Below are 26,903 nucleotides of genomic sequence, written 5' to 3' on the forward strand. Positions count from 1 at the left end.
GAGAGATAGGAGAAAATGAAATGTCAAATTTGTTTACACACAAGGGTAATCTCTGTTAAATTTTGCTAATGGAGAGTACACAACTGTCAGAATTTTAACAAGTTCATTATATTTGATTCTTTAATTTTAGCAGAATAGATTGTGATTTGGTGCCTACAGTGCAAGTAATAATCCTATAATTATCTGTCTTTTTTAGAAAAATTTTACCACCTATTTTAAATATTTTACTTAATTTTCCTTTAAGAAAGTACGTCTAACAATACTACAAGGAAAGAAAAAAACTATTTGATTAAATTGAGATTAAAATAGAAAGATATGTATAAATAAGTTGAAGAAAAATAAGTCCTACACTATTACTTTCTTTTATAATATTACGGTAATGAAATCTGAACCTAAGATATTAGGTAAATAATTCAAATTGTTCACTATTAGGGCAATTCTAGGGAGTGCCACGTACTTATAGGTATGAAAGTATCCCGTGTATTGTTAAGTACTATTAAATATATTCAAGCTTTTAAAGTATGTAGATAAGTAAAAGTACATTGTTATGCTTGAAAATTGATAATAAATCACGGTTTCTTTTTATAGTTAATTTTAATATCAAAACAATATTCTTATTTTATTTGTTTATTAAAAAGAAGGCCTATTACAATATTTTTTTTGTTTTTGTTTTCCAGAGTATCTCTCACTTAGAAAGACTAATATCTTAAAATACAATTAATTAGGTGCTAAATGGGGATGCCTCCTCACTGAATTGTTTTTCCATGTTAATAAATCCAAGATCACATTTTTTATTTTGAAGACCAAGATCACATGAGTTCCTTCCACTTGCATCCACACATGTTAAAGACTAAGGTGTGTTTGATTCCCTTTTCATTTTTGGTTTAAAAAATATTTCCTAGCCAATACAATTTTGAATTTTATGTTAAATTCTGGCCAATACTACGAGGATCACTTTAACATGTGGTCCATATTGGAGCATGATTTTAAACCCTAGGATTAATCTTGCAATAGTGGGCTCTTCCACGCTAGATTTTTGCCAATCTCCTCTCACTACCGCTCGCCATTGTCGAAGGCGATTTTTCGACAAAGGCGTTTCGGTTTTATTTTTCCTTCTTTCCTTGCCACCTCCGGCGACTTCGTCTTCTTCTTTGACCCGTCACCTCCATGAAGAGGAAATCCAGAACAACCAAAAACAAAGATTTGAGATTGGGAAATCTAGAGGCAAGATCTGGTGCGGCGCTCCCTGAATCGCAGTTGTTCTCGTCGCTGCTCTCTCGGTGGTTTGAAGAGGTGACGGCGTTTCCGGTTGAAACTATGGTTTTGGGATTTGGGGAAGAAGGAGATGGTGGAGGTCAGGGAGGAATAAAAAAGCCGCAGCGAACAGTGACGGGTAAGATTGTTGGGGAAGGTTGCGGATCCAGTATAAACTGTCTCATAGTAATAAATAAATCCAACGGTTCAAAATTATAATTGACCACCTATCAAAGTCATTGTGGTTTACTCTACAATAAGCCATACATTCTCATCCAAAATTTATTAAATTCTGCAAATTATTTTTAAAATAATTGTTTTTTAAAAAATAAACTAATAAAAGCGACCTAAAATTTTAGCATGACAAAAGAATTTCGATTCTAAAAGAGAATAATTAGTTGCAGCAACCTAGTCGGGATTTTACAAGTTGAGAACATCCTATCAGAGGAACCAATAGTGGTTGTAAATAAAATCCAATGCTAGAGTGGGCAAGGCATTGTATGTAGGATTCACACTCATTTATCTATGATATGATAAAGGTTCTATCACACAAAGACTTGTTAAATGTAAAATAGGTTTTTGGCTACGTAAAATACATAGTATATCAAATATAGTTTTGAATGATTGTTTCAAATTATATATAATAATTGATGGATTATATAAATGAAGATAATTCAAATTATTTTATGTGTTAAATTAATTTGATCTTGTTTTACTTCGATTTGATTTTCAATTAAATTTGCGTGTTATCATTTTTTTTATAAACTTAAGAATATTGTAGTATGTTTGGTTGAGTGAAATGGAAATAAAAAAAAAGCTTATATAAGGATTTTTTTTTTCTTTCTGTTAGTTGAAGAATAAGCGGAAGGAAAAAAAGGGAAGAAAAGTTTGTTTCTATAAACGAAAAGTTCAATTTTTCTTCTTCTTCTTCTCCTTCAAATTGAATTTCCAAATTTTCTCTTCCTCATTTTAAATTTTTCCATCCAACCAAAAGCATTAGAGTTGAATTTAAATAATTAAACTAATAAAAAATTAACACTTTGTAAAAGACAAAATATAACCAGCTGAACTAATAAAAGACAGGGAAGGCACACAAATATCAGAGTTTGACAGATGTCTATTGATTAAGGTGAACATTTTGGAAGCTAAAGTAGGTCATCTATAATTTTGGGTTTCAAGGTGCGTATTTAATTTTGAAAGTGATGCGTGTAATAAAATGGATATAGCATTTGTAATTATGTGTTATATAATGAAACAATACTCTTATTAGGGACAAAAGGTTATTACATCAACGTTTGAAAGATTTGACTATTGTTGCCATGGATGGGGATGCAATTGGATTGTCTTGTTTATTATGCTTGCGTGTTAGAATAAGACACGGCTAGAAGAACCTCCGCATGTAATACTCACGTTATAGTATAATCTTTTCAAAAGTAAATTAAGGTATATTCATTGTTGTTAAAAAAATATTATTAATTAAAATATTCAAAACCAATGAAGTTTTGAAGCATTTTATTTAAAATTAATAATAAATGCACTCTTATTTTCTTTATGTGGTCTTGTTTTAACATTCAATAAATTTATGTCACATAAAATATTATATAATACCAAATCAAAATAGTATTTAACCAAGTAATTAGATAGAAATGATCAATATATTAAAATTAAGGTTGAATGATTTGGACAATACTTAAATTTAATTTTTGATAGAAATAAGTTTTGATTAAATTTTATTTAATCTTAATCGAACTCTGAATTAATTAAGATTTTTTTCCTTAATAAACTTGAGGGTTAAGATAAAAAAAGATTTTTAAAGTTTTTATAATTGATCTATTATTTGTTAAATTAACAATAAAAAACAATACTAACCTTTTTTAATTAATTAAAATGTTTAATAAAACATAATAAGTATTTCTTAATATATTAAATACCAAATTAAGAAAAATATTATTCAAGTGGGTAAATTAATTTGGCACATTAATGTGGTGTAAAACTTTGTCTTACCCAATATATCGAAGAAGGAAGAACCTCCAGACTAAAGGGATAGTCCAAGGACCGCAAATTTGATTGGAGAAGGGAAAAAACAAAGAATATAAATAGGTTTTAGAAGAGTAATTTGTCCGTTTCTATTTTCTGAAATCAATATTGAGTTGATGCCCGCAATTTAACCTAAAGTCAAACAGCGTATGATGACCCTTTACAACTAATACGAGGACGTGACTCCATTTTGTTACTCAAATAATTAAACTATAGAGGAAGCATATTAAGCACACTTTGATGGGGGAAAAGGCCCTAACCGGATGAAATCTCAGCCATCCTTTAATTTTATTATTTGATAAATTTAAATTATAAAAAAAAGGTGCGAATAGTTGAGATTGATTAAACTAAATATTCTCCAGTTTTCCAAATTGGCGTCCGTTTGAAGGATTGGTCTAAACTCTAAACAGTTTATAAATAACATTAAGTTGTGGTTTTAAGATATAGACTTAGAAAAAATTGAGTCAATTTTGCGATGTTCAATGGACTTGATGTGGCTAGGTTAGACTTACAAAGTGTAGGTTCGAAAAATAAATCTTAGTTAACTCATTATTATTAACTACAATTTTATTTTTTAAAAATATACATATCTTAAGATTTTATACATCAAATATGTTTAATTTTAGACTGGACCAATAAATCTGCCGTCCCTAAGAAATTCAGTCTTACTTTTACACTTTGATTTGGTGGGCCCGGGCCAGACCGGATTAGACATGAACCGGGTGGGCCAATTTGCCATCTCTAAATTAAATTGCCTTCAATAAAGTTGAGAGAAGCTTAAGCATATGGTCATGACTCATGATACGATATTTAGATTTGTACGTATAAAAATATATATGTTAGAATAGATCATTTTTTTAAATAAATTTCAGTATTTTAAAAAATAAGTTCTTAATTCTGAGTGAGAGTGAGAGATATTCCGTACTAAAATAGAAGAGTTGAGAGACCATGGAATGGATGTGCCTAAAAGCAGAAAGAAATACGTGCGTTAGCTATCAACTGATTTCAAACGTCAATCATTCTAGTTACATGATATCATGCAATACTTGTCATATGAAAAACAATAAAAATGATTAGGCTACGACGTGTTACCATCCTACATAGCATAATTAATAATACTGCTTACGTGACCAAGATGGTTCTTAATTTGATTCTATTGTCAAAGAAATGGAAAAAGGCTACAGGAAAGGGAAAGTATCCAAGTGGGCTTGCTTGTTAAGCATTCAGAATATTACTGATATTATATTCGGTTTAATAAAAGCGTTATGAACGATTATAGTCAAGAAAGTGACTTCATTATTGTTAAATGTAATTTTTTATCTGATACTACTGGTGCATGTACTATAATTATTTTGCATTTGCCTACACGTATATCATGTTTCTTTTTTCCTCTTTAGCAATGATAATTAAATTGATAGTGATGAACGGATCATACGTGCAATAATATTATTTGTTTTCAGTAATTTCTTTCACCTATCTATATATGCACGATATTCCCTCTTCTTACTTATAAACATATATATTGTCATCTAGTTTAGGGGATTGCTTCCTTTCATGGACACCAACAAAGAGATAATATGAACCTTCTTTTTTCTAGTTACATGCTCCCATATGCGACAAATTTAATTGTTTTTGTTTGATACCATAGCAATGCCAAATCATTCCCTCAATTGAAATATATACATTCATTTCTATTAAAGCTTCTATCTATGTTTTCAAAGAAAGTTTTGAAATAGAATAATGAATATATAACCCGAGTGGAATATTTATATGATTAAAATGTGGAACAGATGAGATAAGGATAGAAAAGGGTAGAAAAATTCCACTTGCGAATATTTATATAATGAAAATTTCTTGTGTCTGGCCAGTGTAACCAAAAGGGATAAGGTTCATGTGGTCTTCATTCTGTCTGTGGAAGTAAATAATTCCTTAAGGACAGTGTTCAAACATTACTTTAACTCACCTTTGAACATTGTTATTTCTTCATGAGCTTTCAAACATTAATCCTACATGCCAGCTACGAGAGAGAGAAAATAAGGTTATAATTTGAAAACATTACAAGAGCAAGAGAACAATACTTCATGAGGTAGAGTTTGAAAGAAAGACAAACACACTGATACAGAACAAAAAGGAAAACAAAAGAGGAAGATTCAATGAAAACAAGAGATGTACAATAAGAAAACATAAACTGTTGTATATATACTTATATAAGAGAAATATTGAGGGATACATCGGTTTGGTTGTCCTTACCTTAAGGCGTCTTAGAACCAGAGAGAAAGAGTTTGAAATATGAATTTGCCACAAAATTTTAAAACATTAATGATTTTTATACTGTGCTTCTACTTTGAACCAATATAGAAATGACTTTTTAGTACAATGGTACAGAAAAAAAATTGATTAAATTTTCAGAAGTTAGAAAAAGACATTTATTAACATTTTACATTTTTTTTCCTAGGTTAAAGATCACGGATATTTCATAACTCAGTGGATCATAGATCAATCCTATTCGTAGTGTGTAACTGTTGTGGGTTCAAATTTTTTTTACACACGATGATAATTATATATGAATTTTCCCGCTATGTGAACGTACCACAGTCTCACACCATTGCTCTAATCCTTTAAATTATTAATACTTTACACCGATTGTCCGAAAAATTGATTTAGAAAGTATTTTTTAGATTAGTTTTCTGTACAACTAATTTAGAAAGTATTTTTTATTTTAATTTTAGATGTAGAATATTTATCCCAATATTAAAAATATATCATCATCTTACATATTGCATCAATTTTTCAAGAATCATTGTAAAAATTCAATGTTAAAAGCATTTTTTGTGAAATCATTTTTTTGCATTTTCTTTCATCACCAAATATGAGATAACAATCAAATCACAGTTCAACAGGTCGATGGTTGATTTAAGTAATGTATGTTTGATTTTATTTTTTTAAGTCTCAGGTTTTCGAATATATATAAAAAAAATTTCAAAGCCGCTAATTGTATTAATTACATTGTAAAATTAAAATATTTTCCATAAAGGGCACCTCTATTCTAGAAATTAAAAAAAATGCATAATCAGTTAAGATATTAGCAATTCTATTTTTCTTTTCTACCGAATATGATAGAAAACTTCTTGAGTAATTATAAAATTAAAATACTTAAAATTACCACATTTAATTAATTTTAAATTTAAAAAAGAGTTATTTTATTTAATAGTTTTCCATTTGAAAAAGAGTAATTTTAAATTTAAATTCCTAATGAGTATTAAATTAAAGATTCATTAGTATTTGTCTTAAGTTTTGCTTGTGTACATGGGTGCGGGCAACGATGAGGACAAAGCTGAATTTCAAACTCGTAATGATATTCAATTATTCAAAGATTACAGCTATACGGAGAATATGTCAGTGACACAGCAACAATATGAGACCCACAAAGTCATTAAACTCCACTTTGTATTATTGTTATTTTGTTTCATACACTTGTATTAATTATATATTAAATGACAGTCTAACCCTGCTTTGGCTAGGATCTTAGCAATTTAAGCAGCATTCTTGCCTTTGATTTTGTTGGGTTACTACACTGACTCTGCAGAAGCAAGAGCAACCGAGTCAAAACTCCACTCTCAATGGCTTCTTCTCTTGCACGCTCAAATTCACCACAAACAGTTAAAAGCACTTCAACAGCACTCTCACTGCATTCTTGATCAGATACCCTGAAAACCATATTCACCATAGTTTGAACACCATTAGGGTGTTTTACCAATGCCTCTTTAGCACTTTTCAGCCACATAACTTTCTCTATTATTCTCATTGCCACTGGTGCCATGTTTCTTCTTTCTGATGTAATGTATCTCATAATTTCTTCTATTGCTCCTCCTCTCACCAAACTCTGTTGGATTGCAACGAACATAGTGCTGACATGGCTTTAATTGCATCCCCAGAAACCTCGTAATTTTGGTTAACAACTTGAACAATCTCGTGCACCAGTTTGTGAGAGTTTCCAAGAGTAGAACATAAATCTTCTGTCTCAGAGGATGATGATGATGACTCTATAACACGGCACAAGCTAGTCTTAACCGAGTTAGTACCCTTTTCAAATAGTAGCACAAACGTGGTTAATTTAGACCCATCTTTGATCATATTTAGAGGCTCCAAACTACCAAGTGGCAGCAATTTTTTAATGCAACAAAGTGCTAGCTCTATGAAGTTCATGTCAATTTCTGGTGACACTTGAGTTCCAAAAACTAGTTCCAAAAGCTGTGGTAGGAAATCCAATTGGAAGAAGCATGATTTGTTAAAGGAACAATACTCATCAGATAAGAGACTGATTTTCCCAAGTGCTTGGAACTTGTTTTCTAAGCTGCTTTCATGGGATTCAATGTTGCTTTTCAGAGAAGCTAAGGAGTCAATAGTTGAAGCTTCAGGGTTAGCAGGGTCGAATTGGTGACACAGTTGAAGCCATTGATCGATCAAGTGGCGAAGAGTGTGGTTGGGAACAATGGATGGATCATGAAGCTTTTGCATTGTGACAGGACACGTGAGGTTACCCAGAGCAAGCCATTTTTCTATGTTTGATCTGTCATAGGTTTGGCCAGTGCATAAAGTCACAGGATCTTCCAACAAGTCTAAACTGATGGGGCATCTAAATAAATGGGGAATGGCGTTTTGAGATTCGTTCATAACTGAAGATTCCCAAGAACAAAAAGAAGCAAATATTGTGAGGCTTTAGAATGGGAGACATGCATTTTTTAAAGAAGAAATCAAAGTGCCACACTTTTTTTGTTTCCTCTTTTAGCTTCTAAAGCCTTGAGAGAGAGAAGAAGGATGAGAAAGAGGCAGATGCAAGAAGAAGCATGGAAGTGGTGGTGGTGGCTCAATTATAAAAGAGATGATGACCATAAAATATTGCATCTGTGGAAGTGATGGATAAAGAAAGAAAGAAAAGTCAGAAAGTTGAAGACTCACTCAGTCATTGGCAGGAAGGGAAGTTTCTGTAGGTCTGTAATTCTTGGCCACAATAGTGAGCCATGGCAAAAACAGAAACCAACGGTCCAAAAAATAGATAAACCTTCTTCTAGTGAAAGCAATTAAGAAAACTAACAGTGAGCGTGGGCCCCACCCCGGGCATCTTCTTTATCAATCCAGTCAACCCAAGACACTCCTTTGCTTTTGTCCAGTCAAAAATATTGATAATCCACCTTTATACTTACAAGCTAAAGGAAGCAAATTGCGGCCTTCATGCGTATTTAATTTGGGTTCCATGATTAATTCTGAAATTTAAAATTGACTTAATTTTATGATAAAATATTTAAACATAAATTACATTATCTCAAAATCAATTTTGTTAACGTCCATCTAAACATCACTTTGTATTTTCTTGCTTTTTTGGTGCATAGAGTTTTGAGTTTTAAAATTAATTCTTGTTTTTAAATTTTATACTCACACGAGTGATTTTAGTACTGAACAAGTACTTGAATAAAGACATAGCGGGATTAATGAGTTGTGAACACTTGTTTTCTTTGATCAAGGAAAAAAAAATAAAAATAACTTAAAAATGAAGTTTTTGGATAGGTAACCAAGGATATTCCACGACACAATTATATAGATGAATATATTGTATGCCAACAATTAGGAATTAAAATGATAAAGATGATTACAATTTTAAAAGTTGCTACATAAAGTTATAGCATGTAAATATAATATAAATTTTGAAAAAAAAATCAATAAAAAATTAATCTTTTATTTTAAAATTAATATAGTAAATAACACTAATATGAAATAATACTTGAACTCATTCAATAATTTCTATCAATTTTTCCAAAAATAATAATTATACTAAAATCTTAACTCATTTAGCGCGTAATTACTGCCAGTAAAAAAAAACGAGTAATTACTGCCTCACAATCAATACTTTTTCTCTAGATACCGACTAATAAAATTTGAGTCTAATTCACACTATTATCTAAATTAATTTACTTAATCCTATCTAGTTTTGATTTTTATTTTTTTTATGAAGAAAAATTTAAATGGGTTAAATTTTGAAGACTCGTCAGAGTTATAAGATGCATCAAGACTCACTAAGAGCTTATTGATTATTTCATCAACAAGATCATGACATTAATAATGATATTTAAACCCACGTGATAAAATATATCAACTAAATTAATTTTTGTTGACATTTTTTACTATTCTTAAAGCAAAAGAAGTGTGTCTCGATCATTCTCACATTTTTTTTTTGGCATATTGTCTAACTGATAATATAATCAAAGGAAAATAATCATATAAATATCAAATATTTTTAAAATATCAATGTGTTTTTTTTTATTAAGAGATATTTAGAGTTTATTATTTGATACCCAATTAACCTTTTTTTTTTATTAGATCGATTCATTTTGAAAAAATGAACTCTCAAGATACAACTCTATAATCAAGTTTAAAATTGATAATTAACGGACAAAATGTCAAACTATTTGTAATAATAATTTTTTTTTCTTTTTGATAAATATAAAATGTTTTGCACTTCTAGAAACACCCCAAATATCCAGGTATCCTAGGGTAGCGGCATTAACCCGATAGTAGTGTTTCAACTTTCAACTTCATACGGATTCCAATTACCTACAGTACACTCAAGAAATTATGCATTTACACACGTTCAAATTAGATCCATTAGACAAAGGCGTGTGGCTAAGGTTTCGTTCTTATAAGTCAGACAAAATATAATTTGAATCATATGTTCCATTTTCATCCAATAACTCCGATTTATGTGACTCTGCAAATGTCTGATTTCATTTTTGACCAAATCCATTCCACTTTATAGACTACTGTTACTTTTATATAATTTACCCTTTTAGAAAAAAAAAATCCCTAAAAAATTACGAAATTACATAAGTGGGTATTAATATTTGAGATCTGATTTTTTAAAATCGACTTCTTATTTTAAAAGGAAAATTAACATTAAGTTACTTTATAAAAAATTGTCAATTAACATGATATATACATACACAGTAAATAATAAATTTAATAAATTTTCATTCAATATTGAGATATCTTACTTTTTATCTAAAACAAATTATTCACTTTAAAATAATAAGGTTTTAAATATTAACTAATGGGATTAGTCTAAAAAAGATTGATTTCCTTTAAAATAACTAACCAACTTTCAAATTCTTAACCAGAAACATGCATTCATATTAATGTCCAATATGCAGTACACCCGTGGAAAAACTTTCAAATTCTCTAACACTCTGTACATTTAGAAGTGTATAAAGATATGAAGAATACCCGTGGAAAAACAAATTCAACCATATATATGCAGTACACCTATAGATATCCAACCAAAACGAATTTCTCAACTTACTGAATTTTGCAGAATATCAATCTTGCTTGTTTCTAGTAACTTTTTTTACAAGTTCCCCGACTTTCTTCCATGAAAAAAAATATTTTTATACATTGATTTATAAACCTCGTATTTGCGAATTTGTGGTTTAATATATTTTACATTGATTTTTTTCTTCTTTCAAATATTTAGTGCTTCAAAGTTCAAACACACATTAATTTATTAATGTTTTTTTCTTCAGAAAATGATAGTAAATATACGTTATTTCAAGCATACTTGATTCGAAGGCAAGATAAAGGTTTATTAAGAGATTTATCTTTAAAGCATTCACTCATAATTTTCTTACATTGTAGATATTCGGCAGTGATCTCCATGTGTGTGTGACTACTAAGAAAAAGTAAACACATACATATAAAGAATTTATATCCTTATTTGGTCTTTTCAGATTAGTTGAATCAATAATTTTTAACGATGATAGCTGGGACCACAAAATCAAAGAAAAAGGATATGACTACCGCTTCTTTTTTTTTATAAAAAAAATATTACTATCTTTTTACCACACTTTCTGGCAACTAATTTATAATCCACGTACCTATCACGTGAATAATGTAAGAAAACTAACTTCATTAATTAATGTTCTCCTTTTCTTTTTGAAGATATTAAATTTTTTTTGAAAGGTTTTTGAAGATATTAATGTTCCCTTGATAACAGGTAAGTTTGACAACAATAAGAAATTTTAATTTTTCATGGACTGACAGTTTCTGAATCGTTTGAATTACTTTTTATATATGAAACATTATTTAATAAATACAATTTATATAACATCTTGATTAAGGTGGTAGAGTAATTTACAGGTGTTAAACCGGTTTTGATTCGTGGGAGCAGCTTGTTTAACCTATTTTTTCAAATGGATCAAAACAATACTATTAACATGAGAATTTATTTTGGCATGTCCTATTTTGGTTCGTCAAAAAATAAGGTAGGATGAGTTTTTCTCATAATCAAAAATAATATTAGAGAATTTTATAATTATTTATACATCTTATTCAATCAATCAATTAGGTTAGACTCTTTTAATAATAATATTTAAGTAATATTTTAATAATTTTTATACATCCTGTAATATTTAGGTAATGTTTAATAATTTTCACTCATGCCGTAATATTTAATACTTCCAGCATCCCAAAATAACTAAAATTTTTGTCTTTAAAAATTATCTCAAATTAATTGATATTCTCACTTTTCAATGAGATATGCATACAACTATTCCAATATTGATCTCTAATAAATATTGTTGTCTTGAAAGGCATAATAATGTATTTATTAAAATTAAGAGAAAAAAATAAGAACATTTTAATAAAATTATCACCTAATAAATACCAATTCTCTTGGAATGCTTGCTTTGTTAATCTATGTAAAAAAATTTAAACATCAATTATTTTGGAAGGGATGGAATAATATTTAAAAGCAGAAAAAAGAACAAAAAACGTTAATTTACGGAGAGAAAAATATATTTAATCCTAAATATTTATGATAATTATTTAAAAATTATATATCATAAAGAGATACTGAAAATCCCAAGAGAAAAAAGGTCCATTTTGACAAAAAAAAAAAGGAAGAAAGAAAGCCATAAGCTACTAGCTAGCCACTATGTGCTGGTTAGCTCGTCTTGTGATTAATAAATAATAATGTATAAAAAGTATGTATAAATATCTAGCTGCGTGGGTTGTTTCATCACAAACTCTCCAATAATTCTTTATTGTTATTAGTGTTTTAGTGATTCGTTCCCATGGATCTGATCACCGTGCAACTTCTATCAGGTCAAGGGAATCCACGGTTAGACTTTCTGATACAAGTTAGTCTATTCAATTTTAAGAAATTTGTTGGAGCAAATTAATACGGAGATATTGTTGTTATTATTTAGTAGGTATTTTTAAAATATTTTTAGTAATTTCTCTCTCTTGTGGTCAACCCTTTTTTGAGCTTTCAACCAAAGATGTTCTTTGGAGCACCATTCTTGGTTACCGCTTGCCCTTTTATTATCGAAACAACATGCTCCAAGATCTTGTTAAGGTATGCTTTCCATTATTAGAAGATAGTCGAATAATAATAAAAAAGAGGCTTTGAATAAAGACATTTTGGCTCTAGATATATAAAAGGAGACCGGGCAAACAAAAACTTATTGAATAAACAGATTGTAGATCAATCTAAACAAATCAAACGATAACGAATGATTCATTAGGAATAAAAATAGACCAAGTTAAACCATACTTTAATAAGTCTAATTAATCTTGATTTTTTTTCTAAAAAGATAAAATTTAAGTCTAACTTATTTAACTATAAAATATCCTTTTTCTTTTAATTTTTTGACTTGGCTTGACCTAGCCTAAAAATATATTTAAAAGTTTATTTTGTAAGTTTTATAAAAGTTCAATAGGCCTATTGACCTATTAATAATTAATAACAACTTTTATATTGTCATATGCAGTATATATTATATAAATATAATAATAATAGATTATAATGTTTTTAAATAGATCAACCTATCATATGCATGTTTAATAGTTTTTTTTTTACGCTAATAGGTTTTTTAAGAAGTCTATGTCAAACTTTTTAATAAAAGAGGCCAGACATGTCGTGCCTTATTTAGGTCAGACTATAGGATCCTGATAATTAAGCCACCTAATTTATTTCCATCCTTATTCACAATTCTTCAAGCACCAAGCCAAGATGAGTGGGGCTTTAGACGGTTGGCCAAACGGATCAGTTTAATACCTTGATTCTTATATTCTATACTTAATTTCTATTTGACATAGTTTCCCCCCTTTTTGATGCTGTCATGTTTCAGGTTGGTTTAATTTGTGATATTTATCACGTCGTGCATGCACGTTGTATTCCACGATCACAATTTCAGAAAAAAAAAAAAAGCACAATTACAAATATTACATTAATCATTTCAGAAATATAAATGCTGATGAAGAAATCATTGGTCCTAATGATACATGTGATTGGGAGGAGAAGAATCCCACTAGATCAATCAGTTTTTTTATTAAAATTAATCATCAATAAGTTAATAAATATTTCATATTAATAATATAATTAAAAAATGAAATATAAATGCGGTAGGAAAACTGATCAAAAGTTAGAATCTCAAAGAGGTTTATTAGTAATTATTTATGGCGCATGAGAAGAGAAGTCAACTAATTCTAAGAAACAAGATCATATTAATTTAAATTGATGATACGATTGAGAGATCAAAGAAAGAGACCATTCTAAGCCCTCTTTTTATGTATAAATATCCAGTCATCAGCCACTTAGGCAGTTATCACAATATGCAATTTTGCATATGGTGCATGCTTCAAGCTTCTGATATATGATCCCTATATTTCACAGAACACCATTTCCAGGAAGTAGACAAATTAAGGTCAAAGAAGATGAAGCAGGCATTGCAAAAAAATGCATAAGGTGTGACTTGACTTCTCTTCCGTGTAACCATGATGGATAAGCCCAAAATCTTGATCAAGAAGAATCTACAAAAAGAAAAACAGATTGCTGTGCATCCACTGTCACAGAGAAAACCTTCTGTCACACCTTCAAATGCTACCCTATCCTTACTTCAACCTTCTTTCAAATTCTTGGCCACAAATTCCACCACCTCATCGCCTAGAGCTTTGTCAATGAACAAAGTAACCAAGAGCCTTGAACCATCATCAAGTGAGGTTAGAAACATTTCCTTCAACTACAAGCTACAAGAAATTATTCCAAAAAGTGACAGGGTTAAGGAAGAGGGATTCACATGCAGTGCACTTTGCATGCATCTTCCAGGGTTTGGCAAAACAAAGCCAGTTAAAGCAAGAAAGGCAGAAACCCAAATGCATGCTGCCGTGAACCCTGTCCCTGTGTTATCAAAGCCAAATTCTTTGGAAAAATTTGAACGTAGTTCCCTGGTTTCAAAAGCAAGAATTCATGAAAATGAAGGAGATAACTCATTCAGTTCCTACTTTGATTTGCCGTCTGAGTTGTTTAAATTCAGAAGCCATAATGCATAATCCCTGGTTACGTGCCAGAGACAAGGAAATTAACGTCTTTTTAGAAGCACAAGGCGCATATTGAGTATACTATATATATATATATATTGAAGATAACTCTTTCAAAAATGAAGTCAGTAATATATAGCAGTTACTTTTGTTAAGTTTTATCAATGTTATATGCAGTTGTTTTTACGTGAGCTACGTGGATGTTAACTCGTTATATGATGTACCTTGTTTGATATAAGATCTATATAAATATACAAATTGATCGCACAAAGCCTGAAATCATGCACAAACTACATAGTGTAGTCTGAATCTCTGGCTATGATACTGTCTCCACAAAGTTTGATATATGCAAATGCAACTACCATGGAAAGGAGCTTCATGCTTTATGTTCATCTAAACAAAATGACTTCACTTTGGAGAGTTAGTGTGGTCTTAATTGGATCGCGCATCTGATAGATAACTCACTAATTTCACTAGAAAATGTACTGTAATATAACTTAGGAGTATGCATTAACACTGTCAACACATTTTTAAGACAGTGAAGAACAGTTTATAAATTACAACACCCTTATTCTTAATAGGGATGTTACAGCATTAAATTAATTAAGGTATTACACCCCAGGAAGAGAACGGAAATTGGTTTTGTAGGATAGAAATCTCGCATATTGAGAAAAAAGAAGTAACTAGAAATTGGTTTTGTAGGATAGAAATCTCGCTCCTCTCCTTACAATTACAGAATACTAATACGTAGCACTAAAAATTACATTCCCTATTAGTATTAGTTTTACTAAGGTGTTATTTTTTAGTTAGAGGTATATGAAATAGAGACATCAAACTTGATTTGCCTTTTTAAATAAGTACACACTAAAGAGATTTGTTCGTGGGAGTACAAAGGATTTGTTCATGGGCCTTATTTTTATTTGTGTTTTCATTGGGCTTCAAAGGAGCAGGTTGGGTCATTCTTTTGTTGGGTTGAAAGGTTAATTATGCTCGATCCAAAGCCAAAACTAAAGTTGGGTCATTCTTTTGAGCTAAAGTGGGCGTTAATGCATGCGTTATATATTATCATGAGTTATGTATGTGTGTAGTGTATGTTGACAAGACACTGTTATTAGTCTTGTTTTAGACATGAGTGACAAATTCCTCATTTGGACAAAACCACTCTCAGCATAAAACAACAAAAACAAGGACAAGTTGCTAGCTAGTACGTATTATAGAGGTGGCAAGAGTCTCCGACACTCAAGGGAATATAACATAAGATGGATTACAAGTATTATATGCGGAAAAATAGAACAGAAATTAGTTTAGAAACTGAAAAGTGAATTAATTAAGAAAACATTAATACTCAACTACTATTATATAACAAAAATAAAATATTGAAACAATTAAGTATATACAATATAAAAGCACTAAGATTATAATTAAATATATTGTTCTAGAATATGAAATTTGGTGATCCCACTTCCTCTATAACGTGCCTGCCTGCATCATCAAGTTGATTTTGTATCTTTTCATTCTTTAGGAGCAAAGCTTGGTGCTTACTCTGAGATAACCAGTGGGAAAGAGAAAACATCTCAATCACACTGGTATATTGGTTCATCAGATATTAACAGAAGGTGATGACCCCGTACTAAGATATAGGTCGTATGTAGACATAATAGGTAAAATTGTATTCTCATTAACATGCAACCGTGGGCAGTTAAATCCCAAGAGAAAAAGTTCTGATTTCGTAGTCCCCTTGATGCAAGAAAAGCTATGCTTTTTCAATTGTTTACATTCTCATTGGTGGAAATGATGCAATCACACGAATGCTACATCTCCTCTTACATGCACCATGTCTTCTACGTCTCAACCTTTTAATCCTATCATAACTATATATCACATGCTATAAATAACAAGCTAACTTTCCCTACCAAATCACTTCCAACAATGGCTGCAGTGTTATGGGTATTGGCTTTAGCTAGCCTCTGCTACCCGCTAGCCACAATCAATGCCCAAGCACCAACAGGTACACCCTCCAATTGGCAACCTTCAACCCCTTCAGCACCCTCCAATTTGCCAACCACAACCCCAAATGCACTTTCTACATTGCCAACAACAACCACATATGCACCATCTACATTGCCCTCCACAACCCCAAATGCACCATCTACATTGCCAACAACCACGCCAAATGCACCCTCTACATTGCCCTCCACAACCCCAGTTGCACCCTCAACATTGCCAACCACAACTCCAAATGCACCCTCAACATTGCCAACTACAAATCCAACTGCACCCTCAACATTGCCAACAGCAACTTCCCCCTCTTCTAGCAAACCATCAGTAGCCAAACAACAACCCGTTGTGGCTGCAACTCCTTCCACCTCAAAGAAACCACCAACAGCAGCAACTTCTCCCACTTCTACTCCAACAACAACAGCTGCACCCTCCAAATTGCCAACTGCAGCTTCCCCCACTTCTAGCAAAACACCAATCACCACTCAGGCTCCTGTGAATTCACCAGTTCCAAAAGCCACATCTCCAACATCATCTGCTCCTGTGAAATCACCAGTTCCTAAAACCACATCTCCAACATCATATGTTCCTGTGAAGTCACCAGTTCCAAAAGCTACATCTCCAACAACATCTGCTCCTGTGAAATCACCACTTCCAAAAGCTACATCTCCAACAATATCTGCTCCTGTGAAATCACCACTTCCAAAAGCTACGTCTCCAACTACATCTGCTCCTGTGAAATCACCACTTCCAAAAGCTACATCTCCAACAACATCTGCTCCAGTGAAATCACCACTTCCAAAAGCTACATCTCCAACAACATCTGCTCCAGTGAAATCACCACTTCCAAAAGCTACATCTCCAACAACATCTGCTCCTGTTAAATTACCAGTGCCCAAAGTTACAACTCCAACTTCTGCTCCTGTGAAATTACCTGATACCAAGCCTTTACCACCATCATCTGCTCCAGTTAAATTACCAGTTCCCAAGGCTTTACCACCAACCTCCACTCCACTGAAACCACCAGTTCCCAAAACTACACCTCCAAAAATAGCTCCGGTGAAACCACCTGTTCCCAAAACTTTGCCTCCAAAAATTGCTCCTGTGAAGCCACCAGTCCCCAAGGTTACACCAGCATTAAGTCCAAAACCCCCATCCCCCAAAATCCCACCCAAGAAAGCTCCCATTTCACCCCCTCCACTGCCATTACCACCAGCTGATGCACCACCATTGCCTACTCCAAAAGTATCCCCAACACCATCCAAAGCACCAACACCAGCCAAAGAAACACCAGCACCAGCACCTGCACACAAAAAGAAAGCACCAAAATCATCACCTGTTCCCTCACCACTAAGTAACACACCGACACCAGCACCAACGCCAGCGATTGAAACGCCAACACCAGCACCAGCACCTGAAGATGACACGCCACCCCCCCCTCCCCACAGGCACAGGAGAAGAAGACACAAGCACAAGCACAAGCACGAGAGACACCATGCACTTTCTCTGGCTCCAGCACCTACAACTATTATTCGGAGAAGTCCCCCAGCACCACTTGCTGACGATATTGCTACAACCGATTCAGAAGAGACACCATCACCAGCACCAAGTCCCAATGCGGTAATATTTCCTTTGACAACTTAAACTTAAATTACAATTACATACATTAACCACTAGTATATGTATATCTCATGTTTTTCATTGTTATTTACAGAATGGTGCACACTCATACTATAGGCAAGGGAATATGTGGCCAAGTATTAATATTGGACTCGCTATTGCCATTTTGTTATCTGTCATCGCTTGACACTTGCAACAGCTGCTATAGAAGTCTCATATGAAGAACATGGATTCACTCTAATTAAGCGGTGGTTTGGTTTGCAAAACATATAAAATCAGTTAAATGTATAAAACTGAATAACGAAAAGTTATATTTATCCATATTTTTTTATTTATTTTATTTCGTTCTTTCTTAATTTGTATTGTGATCTTTGCTCAAAAATATTAATGATACGAGTTTTTGAATTGTTGAAACAACCAAGGAACGTCTGCTATATGCAGAATGTGAAAGTGTCTATATATTTCCTATTAAACTCGATCTATTTATTTCTGCTATGCAGAATGAAAAAAAGCTTACCAATAGGAGTAAAACATATGACCCTTCAAGAGTGAAGATAAAAAATAATTTTACATGGTATCTACTTCCTCACCAACCTAAGATTTTGTATTCTACAATTTCATACTATATATCTCTTTCCTTATGCATTTTGTAATTAATCACACTAGACAAACTTAAAAGAAAAAAGTCTGTGGAAGCCTTTTTCTTTTAAGTTTGTATTGTAGGACTTGGATCACTAGGCACAAAGATAGATATACATAGCTTACTCGATCACCAAGGTTGTTCTTCATTGAACAAATTGTGTGATCACCTTGGAGGTGTTGAACGATATCCTTTATTTTGTGTGACATATTCTTCGTTTGTCATCATGACGTTTGTAGACGTTCCCAAGCCACCATGATCTCCTTCTATCCCTTCCCCAACGTATTGTTGCACTATCAACACTGAAGCAGTGGCTGCAAAATCTGATGAAGCTAACAAGTCCCCAATTGCCCCTAACTCTGGATACTCACTCCAATCAGTGAATCCTGCTGTGAGTGGTGAACTAATTCCATAGCTTCTCCCAACTATGAAAAGGCCATGCACATCATCCATTGACCTTATTGCTGCCACTGTCTGCTCCCCATTGTTGACCCTTTTCTCAACATAAACAACTGAACCACCATCATCTGCATGACTTGTCATAAACCAATGTATAAACTTCTCATCAATTTGCTTCTGAGTGTCCTTATCCGTTTTCACTGTTAGTACACTTGGTTCATCATCACGGTCGCCGCCACTATGACTATGACAATGCATCACTTCTTCTTCATGAACAAAACGCATCACAGTGAGGTTTATGGATTGATGTTCTGACATCCTCCATCCATAGCTCAAGGATTCTCTATCGTCAGGCCCTCCAAAGAACAACACTGCCACATGGTGAGCCTTTTGATCTGGAGCCAAATGGTTGCAGAAATTGAAGCCTCTATCCACAAGGATCCCAACCGAGCAAGGCGCTTTGGTCAGAACATTTCGGTTCACGGTGCGAAACGACGTGTTCATATCCTGCATTCCGCCATCAACCATTTGTTGTTTGTGGAAAGGGACGACTATGAAGGCCACACGCTTGTCCTGAGCCACATTGCATATGTCCTCATGCATGGTGGAGTAAGGGGAGACTACTGACATGGGCTGCACTGAGATGTGTGAAGCTTGTTGCACATAGTTTTCAAAGGCGTTGATTATGTGGTCAGATTGAGCTTGAGTTCTGTTGTAGCCTCCATTGCCAATTTGATCTGATTTCTTCCCGTATTGATTGTGAACAACGAGTAATGCAGATGCATGGCCGGCGAGTTCGGTCAAATGGAGCACGTAAATGCATATTGGAGAGTTCTTTGTTGGGTTAGAGGCGTCAAGGAGGTTAATCATTGTTGGCACATTTCGAGGGCTGTGGATGCACACCAGGACTCTGAACTCTGTGTCTGTTTGAGACATTTGAATATTTCTTCTTTTGTAAGGTATGATCCCCTTTGATGTTTTGTATATAGCTGATATCCCAGGTACAATTATACCAGTCATTAGTAAGGTTATAATCACCATCGATGCAAATGATTCGTCAGTCAAAACCTGTAATTAAGCAATTCATTAGGATGGCAGATATTGAGAAATAATTTGAATGAATATGTTTCATTGATCTGTAATGTGAAATACATCAGAAGTGGCTGTACAATAGAATTGGGTAACAGCCTATTCTAAGTAACAACTATTTGAAATATAAATTGAAGATGATACCATCAAGTAGATAATGATTATTTAAAATACAAATTGAAAAATAACATCAAGTAACAACTAATAGATAAATTCAAACTAAGAGAGATAATTTCTCTAGCTAGTGATTGAATTACTTTTGTAGTGAAATTAAGAGATGCTTATTAGCTAGCTTGAACAAGATATATACCTTCTGATCCTTGCCAATGTTAAGCACAATAACTTCAATAACGCCTTTTGTGTTCATGAGCAAGCCAAGGACTGCTCCTTCACGAATTGACATTTGATAATAGACTGCAGCGACCATAGTTCCAACGATTTTGGCAATGCAAGACAAAGCAATAAGACTGATCAAAATAGCCCATGAGTAGAACCCTCTGAGGAGTCCAAGATCAGTCCTGAGGCCAGTAGTGGCGAAAAATAGAGGGAGCAAAAGTAATGAGATGAAGTCCTCGAGCCTTTCCACAAGAGTGAGTCCGAGTGGTCCATTTGGGATTGTCAAACCAAAAATATATGCTCCAAAGATAGCATGTGTCCCAATAGCATCTGTGATCAGACCTGAGATCATGACACCTGATAGTATCAGGCAAATATAGAAATCACTGAATGCTTCACCCTCCGGGGTTTTCCTTATTATCAACAAGATCAGAGGTCTCACAGCAAAAATATTAAAAGCAATAAACGCTGCACATGAACCGAAAACCATCAAGATAGACAGAGAAGGCTTCTCATTCTCTACCATAGTAATGGACGCAATCAAGAGCATCCAAGAAATAATATCATTAACGAGCGCAGATGAAAGAGCAACCCTTCCTAACTCTGTGTTGATGAATTTGAGCTCGGCGAGGATTCTGGCAAGAACGGGAAATGACGCAACAGAGAGAATAGCACCAAGGAATATGATGTAGGCGCCACTTCTGCTATCTTCTTCGCTGAGTCTGATAAGAAAGGAGGCAAATAAAGCTCCTAATGAGAAAGGCAAGATCATGCCAAGAATTGCTATGGCCACTGCTTTTCTACCTATGTTTCTTAATGCTGATGCGTCCATCCCCACTCCCACCAAGAACATAAAGTATAGGATACCAACGTTTGACATTGTTTCAATCAACATCCTACTTCTTGAAGGAAAAACTGCATCAAAAAATACTGTGTTTTTCCCAAGAAACGTAGGACCCAATAATATGCCTCCCTACACGTACACGTACACGTACACATGCATGCAACATTAATTAAGATGATTTGTTAACTAACTATATAAATTAAATATGAGAAAATTAATATATGGTAATTAAAGGGATCACTAACCAACATTTCAGAGATAACGCGTGGCTGGCGAAGGGGCTTGAGTATGAAGACAAATAAACGGGTGACAATGACAATCAACATTAATTGCAGGATGAAGAGAGGGAGAGAATATTTCAAAGGGTCATCATTATTCCATATCCCTTCTGTTGTTATCATGGTTGCTGAATAGCATATTATTTCTTTTGTTTCGTTAGTTCTAAACACCATCCCTGCTTCTGCCTTGTTCTTCGATCCCCGCCACTTCCTAATGTTTGCTTTCTCAAATGTTGTCTTTTGCTCTTTTTCTTTTGGATGAAAACTAGAAAGAGAGAAATCTCACGCGTTCGTTCGTTTTGTTTTGGTGGTTATGCACTCAAGTGGGAGCTCTACTTAATTTTCATGGCTTATGTTGGGGTCTCTATTTTAAGAACAATGTTGAGGTCTCAACTTCATGAGCAATTGGGGGCACATGTGGGATTGAGATCCACTCAATTTGTTATGCGTTATTGTATTTTTTTTTTTAAAAAAAAACTGTATTAGGAATATTGCTGTAAAAAGATAACGTGGCCGAATTTTATTGTGCAATAATTAAAAATTGAAGACCAAAACCCCGCATTGACTATAATGGAGAAATAAAACATGTAAACCAAGTAGCTAGGATGCATGAAATGAATAAGGCCTCAAGTATTCTGTGAAATAGTCAACAAGATAAAGATTTTGAATGCATATGCATTAGATAGTCAACAAGGAAATATACTCATTGTCCCAAAGATGAAAATGCAGTATTAAATACGTGAACATACTATATACAAGATAAGATTGCATTAGATATAAAGTTTTTTTTTTTTGAAGAATTAAGCATAAGATAGGTATTTTTTAGAAGCATTAAATATAAAGTTAAGTTAACATTCATTGTAGCATATAAAATAGAGAAATTAGCGTTAATTGATCCATATATAACTTGTCCGACCAAATAAATAAATAATTGAATTTCCTTATAAAATAGAGAAATTGCACTGCATTCAAAAGACACAAAGCAGTCACTACAAAAAATATTAATGTATCAGTGACAAAATTTAGTAACAAAAATTACTTTCTCTTCACTATAATATTATCATCCCAAAATATTAGCGACAAACTTATTAAAGATTAAATATAAATCATTTCATCACTAATGTTTTTTCAAGTGAATATTGAAGTAATCAAAGAGTGAATAAGAATATTGTGTAAATATTTACGTCGATGCTCTCTAGTAATTATAATTGTACTCGTTAGAACTTTGCTCGGAGATTAATGACTAGTTTCAATGTTAAAATGTAAAGATTAATTGTACATATATATTAGGACAAAACGAGTAATTAATCTTAAGGTAAATGCCAGTGTCATCTAGTAAGCAAAATAAGTTTATGCTTTTTAAGCCTTGTGGAGATAATGAAAAGGGTAATGAAAAACTAAAGAGGTTTGATCTAACGAAAACGATTAATTTTTCGTAATATGATAAATTAAAGTTTGAATTTGCGATGAGAGATGATTACATTTAATATCTGACCTTATCTTAAACACAATTATCTCCAAAGAAGCAGATATATACGTGGGAAAACTAACAAAAAAAAAATAGTAATAAAAAATGGATTCAAAGTATAACGAGACAAAACTTGCTTATTTAAGAAATATAAATTTATAATAGAGTGGCCAGTGCCCGGTGGTGAGACCCACACTCATGTCTGATTCTCTGTGGTTCGTTGAAAATTAATTCCGTTGGGTAAAGTATAAAACGGTGAGATGAATTTTGAGAAATATCGTCTACCATTCGGTGCAATCGTGTGCTCTATTAGTTGAGACTGAGAAGGCCATTTCAAATAGAAATAGAAATGGAAAAAAGTAAAAAGTAATTATATAAAAAAGAAGTTTCAAGTAGGAAAAGATACAAAAGTATGTAAGCTACATTCCAAAAGCAAAGTATATCCTCTTGGATGCATAAGGACGTTTGAAAGGAGACAACAAAAAGGCTATTACCTATGATTAATTAATTAAATACGTACACATTACATCTTTGTGCTGCATGTAACTAACTGGAGACTACTCACTAATCTTCCATTCAAAATACATGTAAATTATAAAATTCTAACATGCAAATTAATATCCTAATACATATTATTCAATCTAAGTCTAATTAATTAGCTAGGCAGGCTCATAACTTCTTCAAGATCATCATCTAACGACATATAAAATTCGTCTAGCCATGAAAGCTCAGTTCCGCAGTCATCCTCATCGCTGTAACAATTTACACCTTGTTGGGATTGACAACTTTTCTTTTCATAGGCTTTGCACAATACCCATTTGCTCCCACATTGATCCTGTATTGCACAACGTACATTAGAAAATTATTAGCACAAATAGTTCTTCAATTTGCCATGTAATTAATTAATTAATTAATTGTCTTAATATAAATTTTAATAATTAGTCATCACTTACAGTTTTTCGTCTTCCGCGAGTACTTGCACAATTAGATGCAGTAGTAGTGTTAAACCCGGATGAGCAAATATGATATTCTTGCATGACCCAACTGGTTTCAGTGCCTTGTGGAGCTTCACCAAGGTTGAACACAAGGTACTTCTTGATCCCCACTTTTTCAGAAGAGGATACTATTGGTTCCATGACTCCTATTTCCTTCCAATACCCATTTTCTGTGGATCTGTTCTCCTTCACTTTGGTGAAGAAATAGTGTTGATTTCCACTTGACAACGCCTTACCTAAATATGCATAAATGTACAACACAAAGATATAATGAATACAAGTACAAGACATGTGTGTGATTTCTTTTATTTGTTTTGGATCCATCCATGCATGCATATGGTTATGTGATTAGTTATATATATATATTGAAAATTGAACAGCGACCTAATTAAGCAATGACATTGAGACATACATACCATTTAATTCCCATGGATCAAGCAGAGAGAGGTCAAGCTCTGGAATGATGTTGGGATGGCATGGTAGAGAAGCCTTGGAACAGAGAAAGTGAAGGACGAGTTCTTCATCAGTTGGAGAGAAGCAAAAGCCAGGAGGAAGGTTGACACTTCCACAAGCCATCATTTGGTTAATTTTAGTTTTTGTGGAGTGGGGGACTTTGGCTTATAATGTCAAGTTTGTCAAAGAATATACTATATAGTTAAATAAAGTAAGAGAGAGAGAAATTTGGGCCTGAATATGATTTATGATTCAGAAAAAGAAATGAGTTGCTAGAAGAAAGTCGGCGTTTGCGTGGAATACCACCAAAGAAATTAAGTAGGGCCCAGGAAATAGGCCATGGAAGCTAACAATAGAAATTGCGTTGTTAATGATAATTTAACATCAAATTATTGTACATAATTATTTGAGTTAGGGAGTACTATGGGAATATTAAGACCTGCCTTATCTCCATGATTCATGTTTCCTCCTTTTTTTAACTGTCAATTTCTAGTTCCCTCCCACCTGCTAGCATAATCCATGAAGGCATGACGATTAGGTTTCCTCGTCAATTAATCTATATATTGTAATATTTGTACTCCTATTTTTTTATTATTTCCTATTTGTGCCTTCTTTCTAGTAGTACTACTTAAAAAGAACAGTCTTCAATAGTGTGGACACTCCATCGATGACTAGAAAGATGTTCCCAAATTTAAATTAGTCTCAAAGTAGGGGAAAAAATAAAAGAAATTCTAATAAATCGTGGGACGAGTCAATAATAGGAGTCATGTGCATATAATTTCGGCTTCGCTTTTTGACTGATTTACTTAAACCACGGTAAAGTAATTTTTAAATTTAACCTCCATAAAAAACTAGATGCTATTTACTGTACAATTTAAGATGGGTTAGAACAAGTTAACTTTCTTTGTTGGGCACAAAATCTTAAAAAGGTTAATTTTGTGAACTCTAGCTAACTTCAACATGGTCAAAATCCGACAACTTTTGAATTAAGACTAATCAATCCAGATTGGAGACACAATATATTAATCTTAATATTATATAATTAAATTGTAAAATTAAAAAGAATATAACTAAAATTAAGGTATATGTTACAATACAGATTTTAAAATAAAAGATATCAATATAAATATAATATTATGTCAAACAAAACATAGTTTATTAAGTTATTTTTTTTTACTATTAATACATAATTTTTTTAAAAATTCTAGTTTTTAAAAAGAATAATTCAAACTCATCCTAAAAATATGCCAAATATAATTTCTTAAATTCAAACTAAGTCTGTGAAACGGGACAAGTCATCAACCGTAAAAAAACTATTTGGACAATATTTTACTTATTTATATATTTATTGAGCGTTAATATGAGAGGGTACAATTTTTAATCTGCAACATCTCATATTTGATATAAATAATTAAGTTGTGGATAAACATGGGCGTGAATAAGTAGTATATACTTATTAATTTGCACCTTTAATTCTAATTATTTACTAACCACTAGTATATGCTCAATGGTGGGCCTCTGACATCAGAAAATGGTTTCTTTACATGGTTTGAACTTTGAATAGCATGTGTCATAAGTGTTCTTGCTCACCTTCGCCCAGGCATGAATCATTTTAACCGAAGCTATTGACCCAGTGTTACGGGCAGTTGATATTTGTACCCTAAAGATAAAATCATTAAAATATTAAAGGCAGCCCATTTGAAATCTTAATTATTGCAATTTGCACCGATAGAGGAGGATTTACGTGGTAATTAAAGATTCTGAATGCTTAATTAGAGGCATTGTTTTTTCTTGCTGTTCACATTCATAGGAAATATATCACATTTAACAAGAAAGTCCCTTTGTTCATTTTTCCCCCCCTTATTTTCCGCTTCTTAATTATGAAAAGAAGCACCTTTCGTAAGTTCTGCCAGCTGCACCCACTAATTATATTAGCATCAGTCCCATTCTCGTATTCTTCCTTCCACCAACTTCGATTCCTAGCTTCTACTAGTCTTCGATCTTCATCTATTTTTAGCAGCATGATCCTATGAAAATTAGCGTTATTCTAGTATACTTAATCAGACAAATATAACAAACACAAATAATTTTGTTGCATTATAGTGGATGGTTTTGTGGCTTAGTA

General features: G+C 32.7%; 4 protein-coding genes and 1 pseudogene across 4 annotated transcripts; 2 read left to right on the forward strand and 3 right to left on the reverse strand.

Moving 5' to 3' along the window:
• Positions 1–6,685: 6,685 nt before the first annotated feature.
• LOC100788133 (U-box domain-containing protein 25-like) lies at positions 6,686–8,413 on the reverse strand (annotated as a pseudogene).
• A 5,702-nt stretch (positions 8,414–14,115) lies between these two features.
• On the forward strand, positions 14,116–14,670 carry LOC102668153 (uncharacterized). The gene has a single exon (XM_006580812.1). The coding sequence runs from the start codon at positions 14,116–14,118 to the stop codon at positions 14,668–14,670; it is 555 nt and encodes a 184-aa protein (XP_006580875.1).
• Positions 14,671–16,572: 1,902 nt separating this feature from the next.
• On the forward strand, positions 16,573–18,697 carry LOC100778517 (proline-rich extensin-like protein EPR1). Its single transcript, XM_003524258.5, has 2 exons — positions 16,573–18,276; positions 18,371–18,697. The coding sequence occupies exons 1-2, from the start codon at positions 16,588–16,590 to the stop codon at positions 18,461–18,463; spliced, it is 1,782 nt and encodes a 593-aa protein (XP_003524306.1). The 5' UTR covers positions 16,573–16,587; the 3' UTR covers positions 18,464–18,697.
• A 384-nt stretch (positions 18,698–19,081) lies between these two features.
• On the reverse strand, positions 19,082–22,036 carry LOC100779048 (cation/H(+) antiporter 15). The gene is made up of 3 exons (XM_003524259.3): positions 21,830–22,036; positions 20,715–21,713; positions 19,082–20,383 (listed from the first exon to the last, which is right to left on the reverse strand). The coding sequence occupies exons 1-3, from the start codon at positions 22,034–22,036 to the stop codon at positions 19,082–19,084; spliced, it is 2,508 nt and encodes an 835-aa protein (XP_003524307.1).
• A 1,766-nt stretch (positions 22,037–23,802) lies between these two features.
• LOC100779578 (NAC domain-containing protein 104) lies at positions 23,803–24,953 on the reverse strand. Its single transcript, XM_003524260.5, has 3 exons — positions 24,742–24,953; positions 24,284–24,561; positions 23,803–24,165 (listed from the first exon to the last, which is right to left on the reverse strand). Exons 1-3 carry the CDS (start codon positions 24,902–24,904, stop codon positions 23,986–23,988), a joined length of 621 nt encoding a protein of 206 aa, XP_003524308.2. The 5' UTR covers positions 24,905–24,953; the 3' UTR covers positions 23,803–23,985.
• Between the last annotated feature and the right edge of the window lie 1,950 nt (positions 24,954–26,903).

This window comes from Glycine max, chromosome 5, assembly GCF_000004515.6.
Source record: "Glycine max cultivar Williams 82 chromosome 5, Glycine_max_v4.0, whole genome shotgun sequence".
NCBI lineage: Eukaryota > Viridiplantae > Streptophyta > Magnoliopsida > Fabales > Fabaceae > Glycine > Glycine max.

Excerpts from the sequence above, each read along its gene's own strand:
- LOC102668153 (XM_006580812.1), top strand. The coding sequence starts at position 14,116 with ATGATGGATAAGCCCAAAATCTTGATCAAGAAGAATCTACAAAAAGAA.
- LOC100778517 (XM_003524258.5), top strand. The coding sequence starts at position 16,588 with ATGGCTGCAGTGTTATGGGTATTGGCTTTAGCTAGCCTCTGCTACCCG. Across the intron at positions 18,277-18,370 it reads CAGCACCAAGTCCCAATGCG|AATGGTGCACACTCATACTA; the intron begins GTAATATTTCCT and ends TGTTATTTACAG.
- LOC100779048 (XM_003524259.3), bottom strand. The coding sequence starts at position 22,036 with ATGGTGTTTAGAACTAACGAAACAAAAGAAATAATATGCTATTCAGCA. Across the intron at positions 21,714-21,829 it reads GCGTTATCTCTGAAATGTTG|GGAGGCATATTATTGGGTCC; the intron begins GTTAGTGATCCC and ends GTGTACGTGTAG. Across the intron at positions 20,384-20,714 it reads ACATTGGCAAGGATCAGAAG|GTTTTGACTGACGAATCATT; the intron begins GTATATATCTTG and ends GCTTAATTACAG.
- LOC100779578 (XM_003524260.5), bottom strand. The coding sequence starts at position 24,904 with ATGATGGCTTGTGGAAGTGTCAACCTTCCTCCTGGCTTTTGCTTCTCT. Across the intron at positions 24,562-24,741 it reads TGATCCATGGGAATTAAATG|GTAAGGCGTTGTCAAGTGGA; the intron begins GTATGTATGTCT and ends ATGCATATTTAG. Across the intron at positions 24,166-24,283 it reads CTCGCGGAAGACGAAAAACT|GATCAATGTGGGAGCAAATG; the intron begins GTAAGTGATGAC and ends TGTGCAATACAG.